This window comes from Pleurodeles waltl, chromosome 6 (genome assembly GCF_031143425.1).
Source record: "Pleurodeles waltl isolate 20211129_DDA chromosome 6, aPleWal1.hap1.20221129, whole genome shotgun sequence".
NCBI classification, from domain to species: Eukaryota; Metazoa; Chordata; class Amphibia; order Caudata; family Salamandridae; genus Pleurodeles; species Pleurodeles waltl.
This window is the reverse complement of record NC_090445.1, coordinates 1,707,993,825-1,708,008,779: the sequence shown is the minus strand read 5'-3', so window position 1 is coordinate 1,708,008,779 and position 14,955 is coordinate 1,707,993,825. Positions and strand designations below refer to the sequence as shown.

The window sequence follows — 14,955 nt, the reverse complement described above, 5'->3', positions numbered from 1 at the left end:
CCCAACCTCTCTCTTCTAGGTCGTCTCTCTTCTGGGTCCTGTCTCTCTTATCTCAGCCCAACCTCTATCCTCCAGGTCCTGTCTCTCTTCTCACATCCCAGCCTCTCTCCTCCAGGTCCTGTCTCTCTTTTCTCAGCCCAAACTCTCTCCTCCAGGTCCTGTCTCCTGTCTCTCATCCCAGCCTCTCTCTTCCAGGTCCTGTCTCTCTTCACTCAGCCAAACCTCTCTCCTCCAGCTCCTATCTCTCTTCTCTCATCCCAACCTCTCTCCTCTAGGTCCTGCCTCTACTCTCATCCCAACCTCTCTACTCCAGGCCCTGCCTCTCTTCTCTCAGCCCAACCTCTCTCCTCCAAGCCCTGCCTCTACACTCATCCCAGCCTCTCTCCTCCAGGTCCTGCATCTCTTCTCTCAGACCAACCTCTCTCCTCCAGGCCCTCCCTTCTCTCAATCCAACCTCTCTCCTCCAGGTCCTGTCTCCTGTCCCTCTTCTCTCATCCCAACCTCTCTCCTCCAGGTCCTGTCTCTCTTCTCTCATCCCAACCTCTCTCCTCCAGGTACTGTCCCTCTTCTCTCAGCCCAACCTCTCTCCTCCAGGCCCTGCCTCTCTTCTCTCAGCCCAACCTCTCTCCTCCAGGTTCTATCTCCTGTCTCTCTTCTCTCATCCCAACCTCTCCCCTCCAGGCCCTGCCTCTCTTCTCTCATCCCAACCTCTCTCCTCCAGGTCCTGCCTCTCTTCTCTCAGCCCAACCTCTCTCCTCCAGGTCCTGCCTCCTGTCTCTCTTCTCTCAGCCCAACCTCTCTCTCTCCTCCAAGCCCTGCCTCTCTTCTCTCATCCTAACCACTCTCCTACAGGTTCTGTCTCTCTTCTCTCATCCCAACCTCTCTCCTCCAGGTCCTGTCTCTCTTCTCTCATCCCAACCTCTCTCCTCCAGGTCCTGTCTCTCTCTTCCTTCAGCCCAGCCTCTCTCCTCCAGGTTCTGCCGCTCTTCTCTCAGCCCAACCTCTCTCCTCCAGGTCCTGACTCTCTTATCTCTTCTCTCATCCCAACCTCTCTCCTCCAGGTCCTGTCTCCTGTCTCTCTTCTCTCAGCCCAACCTCTCTCCTCCAGGTTCTTTCTCCTGTATCTCTTCTCTCAGCCCAACCTCTCTCCTCCAGGTTCTATCTCCTGTCTCTGTTCTCTCAGCCCAACCTCTCTCCTCCAGGTCCTGCCTCTCTTCTCTCAGCCCAACCTCTCTCCTCCAGGTCCTGTCTCCTGTCTCTCTTCTCTCATCCCAACCTCTCTCCTCCAGGTCCTGTCTCCTGTCTCTCCTCTCTCTTCCCAACCTCTCTCCTCCAGGCCCTGCCTCTCTTCTCTCAGCCCAACCTCTCTCCTCCAGGTCCTGCCTCTCTTCTCTCAGCCCAACCTCTCTCCTCCAGGCCCTTTCTCCTGTCTCTCATCCAAACCTCTCTCCTCTAGGCTCTCCCTCTCTTCTCTCATCCCAATCTCTCTCCTCCAGGTCCTGTCTCTCTCTTCCTTCAGCCCAACCTCTCTCCTCCAGGCCTGTCTCTCTTCTCTCATCCTAACCTCTCTTCTACAGGCCCTGCCTCTCTTCTCTCAGCCCAACCTCTCTCCTCCAGGTCCTGTCTCCCGTCTCTCTTCTCTTATCCCAACCTCTCTCCAGGCCCTCCCTCTCTTCTCTCATCCCAACCTCTCTCCAGGCCCTGCCTCTCTTCTTTCAGCTCAACCTCTCTCCAGGCCCTGCCTCTCTCCTCTCATTCCATCCTCTCTCCTCCAGGCCCTCCCTCTCTTCTCTCATCCCAACCTCTCTCCAGGCCCTGCCTCTCTTCTCTCAGCCCAACCTCTCTCCTCCAGGTCCTGTCTCCTGTCTCTCTTCTCTCAGACCAACCTCTCTCCTCCAGGTTCTATCTCCAGTCTCTCTTCTCTCATCCCAACCTCTCTCCTCCAGGTCCTGCCTCTCTTCTCTCAGCCCAACCTCTCTCCTCCAGGTCCTGCCTTTCTTCTCTCAGCCCAACCTCTCTCCTCCAGCTCCTGTCTCCTGTCTCTCTTCTCTCATCCCAACCTCTCTCCTCCAGGTCCTGTCTCCTGCCTCTCTTCTCTCATCCCAACCTCTCTCCTCCAGGCCCTGCCTCTCTTCTCTCAGCCCAACCTCTCTCCTCCAGGTCCTGCCTCTCTTTTCTCAGCCCAACCTCCCTCCTCCAGGTCCTGTCTCTGTTCTCTCGTCCCAACCTCTCTCCTCCAGATCCTGTCTCTCTCTTTCTTCAGCCCAACCTCTCTCCCCCAGGCCCTGTCTCTCTTCTCTCATCCCAACCTCTCTTCTACAGGCCCTGCCTCTCTTCTCTCAGCCTCAGCCCAACCTCTCTCCTCCAGGCCCTCCCTCTCTTCTCTCAGCCCATCCTCTCTCCACAAGGTCCTGTCTCTCTTCTCTCAGCCCAACCTCTCTCCTACAGGCCCTGTCTCCTGTCTCTCTTCTCTTATCCCAACCTCTCTCCACCAGGTCCTGTCTCTCTTCTCTCAGCCCAACCTCTCTCCTCCAGCTCCTGTCTCTCTTCTCTCATCACAACCTCTCTCCTCCAGGTCCTGTCTCCTGTCTTTCTTCTCTCATCCCAACCTCTCTCCTCCAGGCCCTGCCTCTCTTCTCTCATCCCAACCTCTCTCCTCCAGGTCCTGCCTCTCTTCTCTCAGCCCAACCTCTCTCCTCCAGGTCCTGCCTCCTGTCTCTCTTCTCTCAGCCCAACCTCTCTCTCTCCTCCAAGCCCTGCCTCTCTTCTCTCATCCTAACCACTCTCCTACAGGTTCTGTCTCTCTTCTCTCATCCCAACCTCTCTCCTCCAGGTCCTGTCTCTCTTTTCTCATCCCAACCTCTCTCCTCCAGGTCCTGTCTCTCTCTTCCTTCAGCCCAGCCTCTCTCCTCCAGGTTCTGCCGCTCTTCTCTCAGCCCAACCTCTCTCCTCCAGGTCCTGACTCTCTTATCTCAGCCCAACCTCTCTTATATAGGTCCTGCCTCTCTTCTCTCATCCCAACCTCTATCCTCCAGGTCCTGTCTCCTGTCTCTCATCCAAACCTCTCTCCTCCAGGCTCTCCCTCTCTTCTCTCAGCCCAACCTCTCTCCTCCACGTCCTGTCTCTCTTCCCTCAGCCCAACCTCTCTCCTCCAGGTTCTGTCTCTCTTCTCTCATCCGAATCTCTCTCCTCCATGTCCTGCCTCTCATCTCTCAGCCCAACCTCTCTCTTCTAGGTCGTCTCTCTTCTGGGTCCTGTCTCTCTTATCTCAGCCCAACCTCTATCCTCCAGGTCCTGTCTCTCTTCTCACATCCCAGCCTCTCTCCTCCAGGTCCTGTCTCTCTTTTCTCAGCCCAAACTCTCTCCTCCAGGTCCTGTCTCCTGTCTCTCATCCCAGCCTCTCTCTTCCAGGTCCTGTCTCTCTTCACTCAGCCAAACCTCTCTCCTCCAGCTCCTATCTCTCTTCTCTCATCCCAACCTCTCTCCTCTAGGTCCTGCCTCTACTCTCATCCCAACCTCTCTACTCCAGGCCCTGCCTCTCTTCTCTCAGCCCAACCTCTCTCCTCCAAGCCCTGCCTCTACACTCATCCCAGCCTCTCTCCTCCAGGTCCTGCATCTCTTCTCTCAGACCAACCTCTCTCCTCCAGGCCCTCCCTTCTCTCAATCCAACCTCTCTCCTCCAGGTCCTGTCTCCTGTCCCTCTTCTCTCATCCCAACCTCTCTCCTCCAGGTCCTGTCTCTCTTCTCTCATCCCAACCTCTCTCCTCCAGGTACTGTCTCTCTTCTCTCAGCCCAACCTCTCTCCTCCAGGCCCTGCCTCTCTTCTCTCAGCCCAACCTCTCTCCTCCAGGTTCTATCTCCTGTCTCTCTTCTCTCATCCCAACCTCTCCCCTCCAGGCCCTGCCTCTCTTCTCTCATCCCAACCTCTCTCCTCCAGGTCCTGTCTCTCTTCTCTCAGCCCAACCTCTCTCTCTCCTCCAAGCCCTGCCTCTCTTCTCTCATCCTAACCACTCTCCTACAGGTTCTGTCTCTCTTCTCTCATCCCAACCTCTCTCCTCCAGGTCCTGTCTCTCTTCTCTCATCCCAACCTCTCTCCTCCAGGTCCTGTCTCTCTCTTCCTTCAGCCCAGCCTCTCTCCTCCAGGTTCTGCCGCTCTTCTCTCAGCCCAACCTCTCTCCTCCAGGTCCTGACTCTCTTATCTCTTCTCTCATCCCAACCTCTCTCCTCCAGGTCCTGTCTCCTGTCTCTCTTCTCTCAGCCCAACCTCTCTCCTCCAGGTTCTTTCTCCTGTATCTCTTCTCTCAGCCCAACCTCTCTCCTCCAGGTTCTATCTCCTGTCTCTGTTCTCTCAGCCCAACCTCTCTCCTCCAGGTCCTGCCTCTCTTCTCTCAGCCCAACCTCTCTCCTCCAGGTCCTGTCTCCTGTCTCTCTTCTCTCATCCCAACCTCTCTCCTCCAGGTCCTGTCTCCTGTCTCTCCTCTCTCTTCCCAACCTCTCTCCTCCAGGCCCTGCCTCTCTTCTCTCAGCCCAACCTCTCTCCTCCAGGTCCTGCCTCTCTTCTCTCAGCCCAACCTCTCTCCTCCAGGCCCTTTCTCCTGTCTCTCATCCAAACCTCTCTCCTCTAGGCTCTCCCTCTCTTCTCTCATCCCAATCTCTCTCCTCCAGGTCCTGTCTCTCTCTTCCTTCAGCCCAACCTCTCTCCTCCAGGCCTGTCTCTCTTCTCTCATCCTAACCTCTCTTCTACAGGCCCTGCCTCTCTTCTCTCAGCCCAACCTCTCTCCTCCAGGTCCTGTCTCCCGTCTCTCTTCTCTTATCCCAACCTCTCTCCAGGCCCTCCCTCTCTTCTCTCATCCCAACCTCTCTCCAGGCCCTGCCTCTCTTCTTTCAGCTCAACCTCTCTCCAGGCCCTGCCTCTCTCCTCTCATTCCATCCTCTCTCCTCCAGGCCCTCCCTCTCTTCTCTCATCCCAACCTCTCTCCAGGCCCTGCCTCTCTTCTCTCAGCCCAACCTCTCTCCTACAGGCCCTGCCTCCTGTCTCTCTTCTCTCATCCCAACCTCTCTCCTCCAGGTCCTGTCTCCTGTTTCTCTTCTCTCAGCCCAACCTCTCTCCTCCAGGTTCTATCTCCAGTCTCTCTTCTCTCAGCCCAACCTCCCTCCTCCAGGTCCTGTTTCTCTTCTCTCATCCCAACCTCTCTCCTCCAGGTCCTGTCTCTCTCTTGCTTCAGCCCAGCCTCTCTCCTCCAGGTCCTGCCTCGCTTCTCTCATCCCAACCTCTCTCCTCCAGGTCCTGTCTCTCATCCAAACCTCTCTCCTCCAGGCTCTTCCTCTCTTCTCTCAGCCCAACCTCTCTCCTCCACGTCGTGTCTCTCTTCCCTCAGCCCAACCTCTTTCCTCCAGGTCGTCTCTCTTCTGGGTCCTGTCTCTCTTCTCTCAGCCCAACCTCTCTCCTCCAGGTCCTGTCTCTTTCTACCTTCAGCCCAACCTCTCTCCTCCAGGTCCTGTCTCTCTTCTCTCAGGCCAAACTCTCTCCTCCAGGTCCTTCCTCTCTTCTCTCAGCCCAACCTCTCTCCTCCAGGTCCTGTCTCCTGTCTCTCTTCTCTCATCCCAACCCCTCTCCTCCAGGTTCTATCTCCTGTCTCTCTTCTCTCATCCCAACCTCTCTCCTCCAGGTTCTATCTCCTGTGTCTCTTCTCTCATCCCAACCTCTCTCCTCCAGGTTCTATCTCCAGTCTCCTGTCTCTCTTCTCTCATCCCAACCTCTCTCCTCCAGGTCCTGTTTCTGTTCTCTCATCCCAACCTCTCTCCTCCAGGTCCTGTCTCCTGTCTCTTATCCCAACCTCTCTCCTCCAGGTCCTGCCTCTCTTCTCTCATCCCAACCTCTCTCCTCCAGGCCCTCCCTTTCTTCTCGCATCCCAGCCTCTCCTCCAGGCCCTGCCTCTCTTCTCTCATCCCAACCTCTCTCCTCCAGGTCCTGTCTCGCTTCTCCATCCCAGTGTCCCTTAAAAGATCATGGGTTACTTCCTCTTCCCATGTCTTTCACCACAAGGCTCTGCTCTTGCCACAGCCTCTGCCCTCCACCTCTTTCAGTGTGATGTCTATTTTGCCCCTGTTCAGTCTCTCTATTCTGTGATCTATCTATGTTTCTCTTCCCCAGAAACTATTCCCCATGCTCTGTTTTCTTCTGCCCCTCCCTCTCACTCTGTCTCTTTCTGTCCCTCTCTCTCTGTCTCTTTCTGTCCCTCTCAATCTGTCTCTTTCTGTCCCTCCCTCCCTCTCACTCTGTCTCTTTCTGTCCCTCCCTCTCACTCTGTCTTTCTGTCCCTCTCTCTCACTGTCTCTTTCTGTCCCTCCCTCTCACTCTGTCTCTTTATGTCCCTCTCACTCTGTCTCTTTCTGCCCCTCCCTCTAACTCGGTCTCCTTCTGTCCCTTCCTCTCACTCTTAGGGGGTCATTACGACCCTGGCGGACGGCGGAGAAGCGGCGGAAAGACCACCAACAGGCTGGTGGTCTAATTTTTGCAATTATGACCATGGCGGTTACCACCATGGTCATCCGCCACTTATCCGTTCCGCCCGCCATGGCGGAGACGACCGCTGGGCTGGAGAACTGGGTCTCCAGCCCGGCGGTCGTCACTATACCGCCGGCGGTATTTGGACCCGGCTGACCGCCATGGATTTCATGCGGTTTTGAACCGCCATGAAATCCATGGCGGTAAGCACTATCGGTGACCGGGAATTCCTTCCCTGGCACTGACAGGGGTCTCCCCCACCCCCATCACGACTCCCTCCCCTACACCCCCCACCACCCCTGACACCCACCAAAGGTGGCAGGACCCCCCCCACCCCTACCCCCAACATCACATCACTCATTCACACCTGACACGCACGCAGGGACCACCAACACACATACACGCACACACACCGACATACATGCCAACAGCCACACACACAGACACGCACATCCACATTCAAACATACATGCACACATCCATACAGACATACCTACAGACATATACGCACTCATTCCCAAACACACTACACCCCTGCAGGCATACACGCACTCATACACCCCCTCTACATACACAGGCGCACACCCCCATGCACGCACACAACACACAACACCCCCCCCACCATCCTCCCCTAACGGACGATCAACTTACCTGGTCCGTTGATCCTCCGGGAGGGGACAGGATCCATGGGGGCTGCTCCGCCGACACCACACCGTCAACAGAACACTGCCACGCCGAATCACAGGACGTGATTCGGTGGGCGGTGTTCTGTTGACGTGGCGGTGGAGCAACCTCCACTTCCCCGCCGACCGCCAGTATGGCTGTTGGCGGCTCTCCATCCGAAAAAGGACGGAGGGCTACCAACAGTCATAATACGCCGAGCGGAAAACCGCCACGACTGGCGGTCTTCAGCACCGCGGTCCCTCAGCGGTCTTGACAAAAGACCGCCGAGGTCAAAATGACCCCCTTAGTCTCTTTCGGTCCCTCCCTCTCACTGTCCTCTTCTCTTCTGCTTCTTTCTCTCTCTGTACATTTCTCTTTCCACATCCTTGATCTCTCCCCTTCTCTCTTCCTCTCGGATCCATTTTCCCTGTTCAGCATTCCCTACTGCCAAAGCTCACTTTCCTTTCAACACCCTCGGTGATTCTCTCTTTCTTTTCTTCCCCTCTCTCGCTTCCTCCCTCCTCTGACCCATCTCTGCCATCCTCTTCCTCAGACACATATCCTACCTACGTGTTACTCTCCCCTCTTCTGTTCCTCTCTCCTCACACTGTCACTCACTCAAGCTGTCTCTGTCTCTTTCTGTCTGATCCTGGATAGGCCCAGCCTTCATCCTCTTCCTCATCCTCAGCGTGTGCCCCTTCAACATGCTCAGGACGTCCCCTCCTCGACCAAGGCCAGCTGTTGTATGTTCCTCGTGCTCAGCACCTTCATCCCCGTCCCTTACTTCCTCGTGCCCAGCCTTTGCCCCTTCCTGGCAGTATTACATATATTTACCCACACCAGCTTGTGCCCCCTTTCACATACCCTGCCTATGCCACTCCTCCAGGCCCAGCCTCTGCCCCTTCACCATGCCAACCCTCTGCCCCGTCTGCCATACCCATCCTCTGCCCCTTCACCATGCCAACCCTCTGCCCCAACATGCCAAGCCTTAGCCCCCTTCACCATGCTCTTCTGCCATCTTTGCCATGCCCAGCCTCTGGCCCCTTCACCATGCCCATGCCCTCCCCCTGCCCTTGCTCAACCTCTGGCCCCTTCTCCATGCCCAGCCTCTGCCCCTTCACCATGCCCAGCCTCTGCCCCTTCACCATGCCCCACCTCTGCCCTCTTCCTTACCGACTTCATTTTGGCCCTGGATGTAGCTGAGGAGACGCCAGAAGCCAGTCAGCTTGGCACGGGTGAACGAGGCAGTCACACGAGTGCCCACCCAGACGGAGGGTGGGTATTGGCGTGCCTGCGAAGGGAAACAAAAGCATCTCAGTCACTGGATCACATACCTGTCCCTAGGACCAAATAACTAGAACTGTGTCTTATAGATCAGGTCACAGGTCATAGCACCCATGGTGTCTCACAGGTCATAGCACCCATGGTATCTTAAAGCTCATAGTACCTATGGTGTCTCAAGTACCTATGGTGTCTCACAGGTCATAGTACCTATGGTGTCTCACAGGTCATAGCACCCCTTGGTGTCTTAAATGTCATAGAATCCATGGTGTCTCAAGTACCTATGGTGTGTCACAGGTCAGAGCACCCATGGTGTCTTACAGGTCATAGCACCCATGGTGTCTCAAAGGTCATAGCACCCATGGTGTCTCAAAGTACATATGGTGTGTCACAGGTCATAGCACCCACGGTGTCTCAAAGGTCATAGCACCCATGGTGTCTCACAGGTCAGAGCACCCATGGTGTCTCAAGTACCTATGGTGTGTCACAGGTCAGAGCACCCATGGTGTCTCACAGGTCGTGGCACCAATGGTGTCTCACAGGTCATAGCACCCATGGTGTCTCAAGTACCTATGGTGTTTCACAGGTCAGAGCACCCATGGTGTTTGAAGTAGCCATGGTTTCTCACAGGTCAGAGCACCCACGGTGTCTCAAAGGTCATAGCACCCATGGTGTCTTACAGGTCATAGCACCCATGGTGTCTCTAAGGTCATACTGCCCAAGGTAAACAGTAAGACCTCCTCTGTCCATCTCTGTCCGGTGTCTCTGCCTCTTGCAGAGGAGGGAATACACTAGGATTTTTCCTCCAGGCTAAAATATATGTTTATATACTTTGTGCTTTTCTGTATAAATACTAACTTTTTCACGTCATTATGATTATGCAAACAATACAATTTATGATAAACAAAATACTTTGAGGATTGCTTATTTGTAAATTCAAAAGTATTAGTACACTGACTTGTTAACAATTAGCAAACTCAAACAGAAGGAAGTTATATCTGAGCAGCTGCGCTCAAGGTGCACAGCTTGTCCGTGCACAAATCACTACAATGGAGTCATCCTTCTCAAGAGGGTGAACATGAATGAATTCCAGCAGCGGGCACGTGAGATGTGCTACAGCACAGCTCAGAGGTCCCAGGTCTCTGACCCTTGACACCGCTGGACTTTGGGTCTGTTATGCATCAGCGGCCTTGCTTTGTCTCTTACCCCTGGTGACTGACCTCTTGAGGTTTCATTCTAATGGAACATCTGGACTTAGGCCTGGAAACTGGAGTTGTTTCTTGGGCTTTTGCCATTCACTTGTGGGTTGGTGGTTATTACCATCCTGTTGCCAGCCTACCTGAGGTAGCATTAGAGGCTTGATTTTTCAAATACATTTTTATGCACTGTTTCATAATTTCACTGTTTTATCATCAAACACAGGACAATCATTTGGGTCTTGTTTCCCTCGTTTTTGTTCTGGACCTCTTTTGTCATTTTTTGGTAACTAATGCCACAACCTTGTTAAAATCTGTAAGCGCTTTGATGGAAGCAGTGTAGAAAGTAAATAGCTCCTTTAAATGAACAAGCATTGGCAAAGCCAACAGGTCTCGCCTTTGGGATCTATTGGCGTTGACAATTGTTTTAGTGATGCTGTACAGCATACCCGGAGCAGTCCAACGTGGCTAAAGAGGAAACAAAAACAGGAGCCATGACGTATCTGCCTCTCGTATTCTGCAGCCTCTCAACAGGCATGGACGCACCTACAAAACCAAGCTGGTCTTTCTTCTGTTTTTATTTATCAATCGGAGTTGGATCAGTAAATGAAACACTTAGCAGAATTTTTTTTTTCTTCTTTTCGGATGAGCACCGTTTTTACAACGCACAACTAACGCAATTGGTCCTCTGAGCAGTTAAACGCGCCATTCCACAGAAGCCTCAAAGCGCTGGAAACATATTTAAAAGACAAGAGTTGCACTGCTTACTTCATTCATAGATTAGAATGTTAATCACCATTTACCAAAAGCTACACACTTTTGGCATTTTTAAAAATGGTTTTCAAAGCTCCTATTGTAAACCTTTATGAAAAGCACAAATACTACAATTTCCAAGCATATTTGTGCTGTAGAAAATATTGGAACTGTGGGTTAAACGTATTTGTTTCGAAATGCCCAGCTGGTGCACACCACTGGGTGTACCATCTGGAGATGACGCACTGTTTAAAGCACCTCACTGGGGAGGGGCTGGTGGCAAGGTAGGTTTCACCTTGCCTTGGATATTCCCATTGGTGCATAAATGTATGTTGTATTGTATTATTGTATTGTATTAAATTATTTATAGAGCGCATTCCGGCAAAAGCATCGAAGCGCTATACAGACCATGAAAAAAGAAAAACTAACACAAATTATCACTAAAAATTTATTTGCAAAGAGCCAGTTTTTAAGACATTTCCTAAAGAAGAAGTGATTCGGTATTTGACGCATCGAGAGAGGCAAACCATTCCATAGTCTGGCTGCTTCCACCGTAAAAGCCCGATCTCCCCATCTCACTTTTTTACAGCGTGGTACCTTAATCATAAATTTAGAAGATGATCTCAGGTGTCTCGGTGGTTGATAGAACAACAAGATGGATTTCAGATAATCGCATCCCACCGACTGAAGTGCTTTGTGCGTAAGGCAAAGTGTTTTAAACATGATTCTCTTCCTAATTGGAAGCCAATGAAGACATATCACACAACTCTTAGCAGAGATAGAATGGGGAAAATTTAAAGTTAAACGAGCAGCCGCATTCTGAATAGACTGCAATTTATCTAAGGAAGATTTATTAGCATTAAGCAACAATGAGTTACAGTAGTCCAGTCTAGACGTAACCAGTGCCAATACGACCGGTCGTCTAAGGTCATCCTCCAAAAGATGAAGAATTCTCTTAAGAGTTTTTAATGTCCAAAAACAGACCTTGACCAAGGGATTAATCTGTAACTTAAAAGACAATAAATCATCGAACATAATGCCCAAATTCTTTGCAGCTGGCACACGCGACGGGCAACCCCCACAGACGGGGGGCCACCAGTTATTATCCCAAGGGGAATCATTACAGTCAAAACACATAATCACTGTTTTGTCCCCGTTGAGTTTAAGCCAGTTGCAAGTCATCCACTTGTTGATTGCTAACATGCAGGGTTGGAAGTTTTCCTTTGTGTCCTTCACATTATGGGAAATGGGCACAATCAACTGCGTATCATCTGCATAGGAGACAATCTGGGCCTCAAATGAGCGAACCAGGTTAGCCAAAGGTGCCATATAAAGATTGAAAAGTGTCGGACTAAGAGAAGATCCCTGTGGGGCGCCACAAGGGAGTTGGAAGGGAGAGGCCCATGTTCTAGTTATTTAGCACAAACCTGGCCGAAAAACAGCGGAGCTTTGGACAGGGTGAACATTAAAGACACAGGCCCTCATTACGACATCGGTGGTCTTGGAAAAAAGACCGCTAAAGCCGCGGGTGCCACAATACCGCCAGTGCTGGCGGTATGCGTGGCACCCTATTTTGACATTTCCGCTGGCCCAGCGGAAAAGTCACATCAACATTGAAACCAGCTCATAATAGAGCCAGAAGCAATGTTGATGTGCAGAGGGAGCAGCAGCACCCGTCACGCATTTCACTGCCTGAAATTTGGGCAGTGAAATGCACGATGGGGCTGTGCCTGGGGGCCCCTGCACTGCCCATGCCAAGTACATGAGCAGTGCAGGGGCACCCGAGTCCCCCTTACTGCCAGCCTTTCCATGGCGGTACACTGCCATGGACAGGCTGGCGGTTGGGGACTCATAATCCCCAGGGCAGCCCTGCTTGCAGCGCTGCCCTGGGGATTATGACCGCCTGGCGGAAGCCTGGCGGTCAAGTGGAGGGGCCGGCGGTATGGCTGTGGCTAATGCGCCACGGTCATAATACACTGACGCAACATCGCCAGCCTGTTGGAGGTGTTACCGCCAGCCACCAGGGTGGTAATGACCCCCACAGTCTGTTATGTTAGAACGAGAAACTGGTCTTCTGCAGTTAAATGTTTCCAAATGCAACAAAACAGCAAGTTGCTCTACTTACTACACAGGAGTCGCGAGGCAGAGAGACACTGCGTGTCTTTTGGAACAACTGATGCGCATTAAAGGAGTTAAACCTTTACCGGGTTATTCAACTGAAGAGATTACTGTGTTAAAACAAGCATTTGCAATGGAATAGGACTTGCATTTGTGAGATTTCAATCTGTTGGCATTGTAAATGATAATTCTTTTTGGCTATGTGTGTTGTATGGTAGTGTAGTGTATGTATGTGGTGTGTAGGGCAATTATGTGTGTTGTATTGGAATTGTTAGTTGTTTATTTTGTGTGGTGTGGAATTGTGTGTTGCTTAGTGTATCTCTGTAGTATAATTATGTGGCATGGAGAATAGATAGTGGTGAGAGCTGCAGAGAATAGACAGAAAGGAGGAATGAGAGGTATAGGTAGTTTGTGCAGGGAGTGGTTATTGACACTGAGGCAGAGGAGGGAGGAGCAGAAACAGTGTGTGAGAAAGATCAAGAATGGGCGAGCAAGCCTCAGATGCCCAAAGAGGGAGCTTTTGTGTATGTAGGAGACCCCATAAGAGGAGGAGGAGCGCTTGTGTTTGAGGGATGGAAAGTTTGAAAAGGTTTGAAGTTTACTATATTAATGAGGTGGGAGTAGTACGTGAGAGAGCGAGATAGATGGGTGAGAGAGAGTACGAGAGAGAGAAATAGAGGGAGAACTGGAAGGGAAAAGTAGAGGAGGAATAGGTGGACCAGTGCACAGCAGGAGGAAGCACAGGAAGGGAGCATGTGTTAGTAGGCAGTATAGAGGAGAGATAGGTAATTTAAGGGAGGCATGAGAGGGGCAGTAGTACTGCGAGACGAGTGGGGGCGGCGGTACAGCGAGACGAGAGGGGGCGGCGACACTGCGAGACGAGAGGGGGCAGCGGTCACGCGAGACGAGAGGGGGCAGCGGTAGTGTCAGATGAGAGGGGGCAGCAGTACTGCAAGATGGGAGGGGCAGCGGTACTGCGAGATGAGAGGGGGCAGCGGTACTGCGAGATGAGAGGGGGCAGCGGTACTGCAAGATGGGAGGGGCAGCGGTACTGCGAGAGGGCAGCGGTACTGCGAGATGAGAGGGGGCAGTGGTACTGCAAGATGGGAGGGGCAGCGGTACTGCGAGAGGGCAGCGGTACTGCGAGATGAGAGGGGGCAGCGGTACTGCGAGATGAGAGGGGGCAGCAGTACTGCAAGATGGGAGGGGCAGCGGTACTGCGAGATGACAGGGGGCAGTGGTACTGCGAGAGGGCAGCGGTACTGCGAGATGACAGGGGGCAGTGGTACTGCGAGAGGGCAGCGGTACTGCGAGATGAGAGGGGGCAGCGGTACTGCGAGATGAGAGGGGCAACGGTACTGCAAGAGGGCAGCGGTACTGCGAGATGACAGGGGGCAGTGGTACTGCGAGAGGGCAGCGGTACTGTGAGATGACAGGGGGCAGCGGTACTGCGAGATGAGAGGGGGCAGAGGTACTGCGAGATGAGAGGGGCAGCGGTACTGCAAGAGGGCAGCGGTACTGCAAGAGGGCAGCGGCACTGCGAGATGAGAGGGGGCAGCGGTACTGCGAGATGAGAGGGGGCAGCGGTACTGCGAGATGAGAGGGGCAGCGGTACTGCAAGAGGGCAGCGGTACTGCGAGATGACAGGGGGCAGTGGTACTGCGAGAGGGCAGCGGTACTGCGAGATGACAGGGGGCAGCGGTACTGCGAGATGAGAGGGGGCAGCGGTACTGCGATGAGAGGGGGCAGCAGTACTGCAAGATGGGAGGGGCAGCGGTACTGCGAGAGGGCAGCGGTACTGCGAGATGACAGGGGGCAGTGGTACTGCGAGAGGGCAGCGGTACTGCGAGATGACAGGGGGAAGCGGTACTGCGAGATGAGAGGGGCAGCGGTACTGCAAGAGGGCAGCGGTACTGCAAGAGGGCAGCGGCACTGCGAGATGAGAGGGGGCAGCGGTACTGCGAGATGAGAGGGGGCAGCGGTACTGCGAGATGAGAGGGGCAGCGGTACTGCAAGAGGGCAGCGGTACTGCGAGATGAGAGAGGGCAGCGGTACTGCAAGATGGGAGGGGCAGCGGTACTGCGAGAGGGCAGCGGTACTGCGAGATGACAGGGGGCAGTGGTACTGCGAGAGGGCAGCGGTACTGCGAGATGACAGGGGGCAGCGGTACTGCGAGATGAGAGGGGGCAGCGGTACTGCGAGATGAGAGGGGGCAGAGGGGCAGCAGTACTGCAAGATGGGAGGGGCAGCGGTACTTGGAGAGGGCAGCGGTACTGCAAGATGGGAGGGGCAGCGGTACTGCGAGAGGGCAGCGGTACTGCGACATGAGAGGGGCAGAGGGGCAGCGGTACTGCGAGATGAGAGACAAACAAGGCAAACTCCTGCAGATAATCCAGCCAGACAGTGCGTCAGCTTTACAGGGCTAGGAAGGGTGGG

The 14,955-nt window shown here is 53.5% G+C and overlaps 1 protein-coding gene across 1 annotated transcript in view; it reads right to left on the bottom strand.

Moving 5' to 3' along the window:
* LOC138301411 (heme-binding protein 2-like) overlaps positions 1 to 14,955 on the bottom strand; it is a 69,270-nt gene that overhangs the window by 30,231 nt on the left and 24,084 nt on the right. The window contains exon 4 of the mRNA XM_069241868.1: positions 8,345 to 8,462. Within this exon, the coding sequence (XP_069097969.1) occupies positions 8,345 to 8,462 (118 nt within the window). The remainder of the gene's footprint in view (positions 1 to 8,344; positions 8,463 to 14,955) is intronic.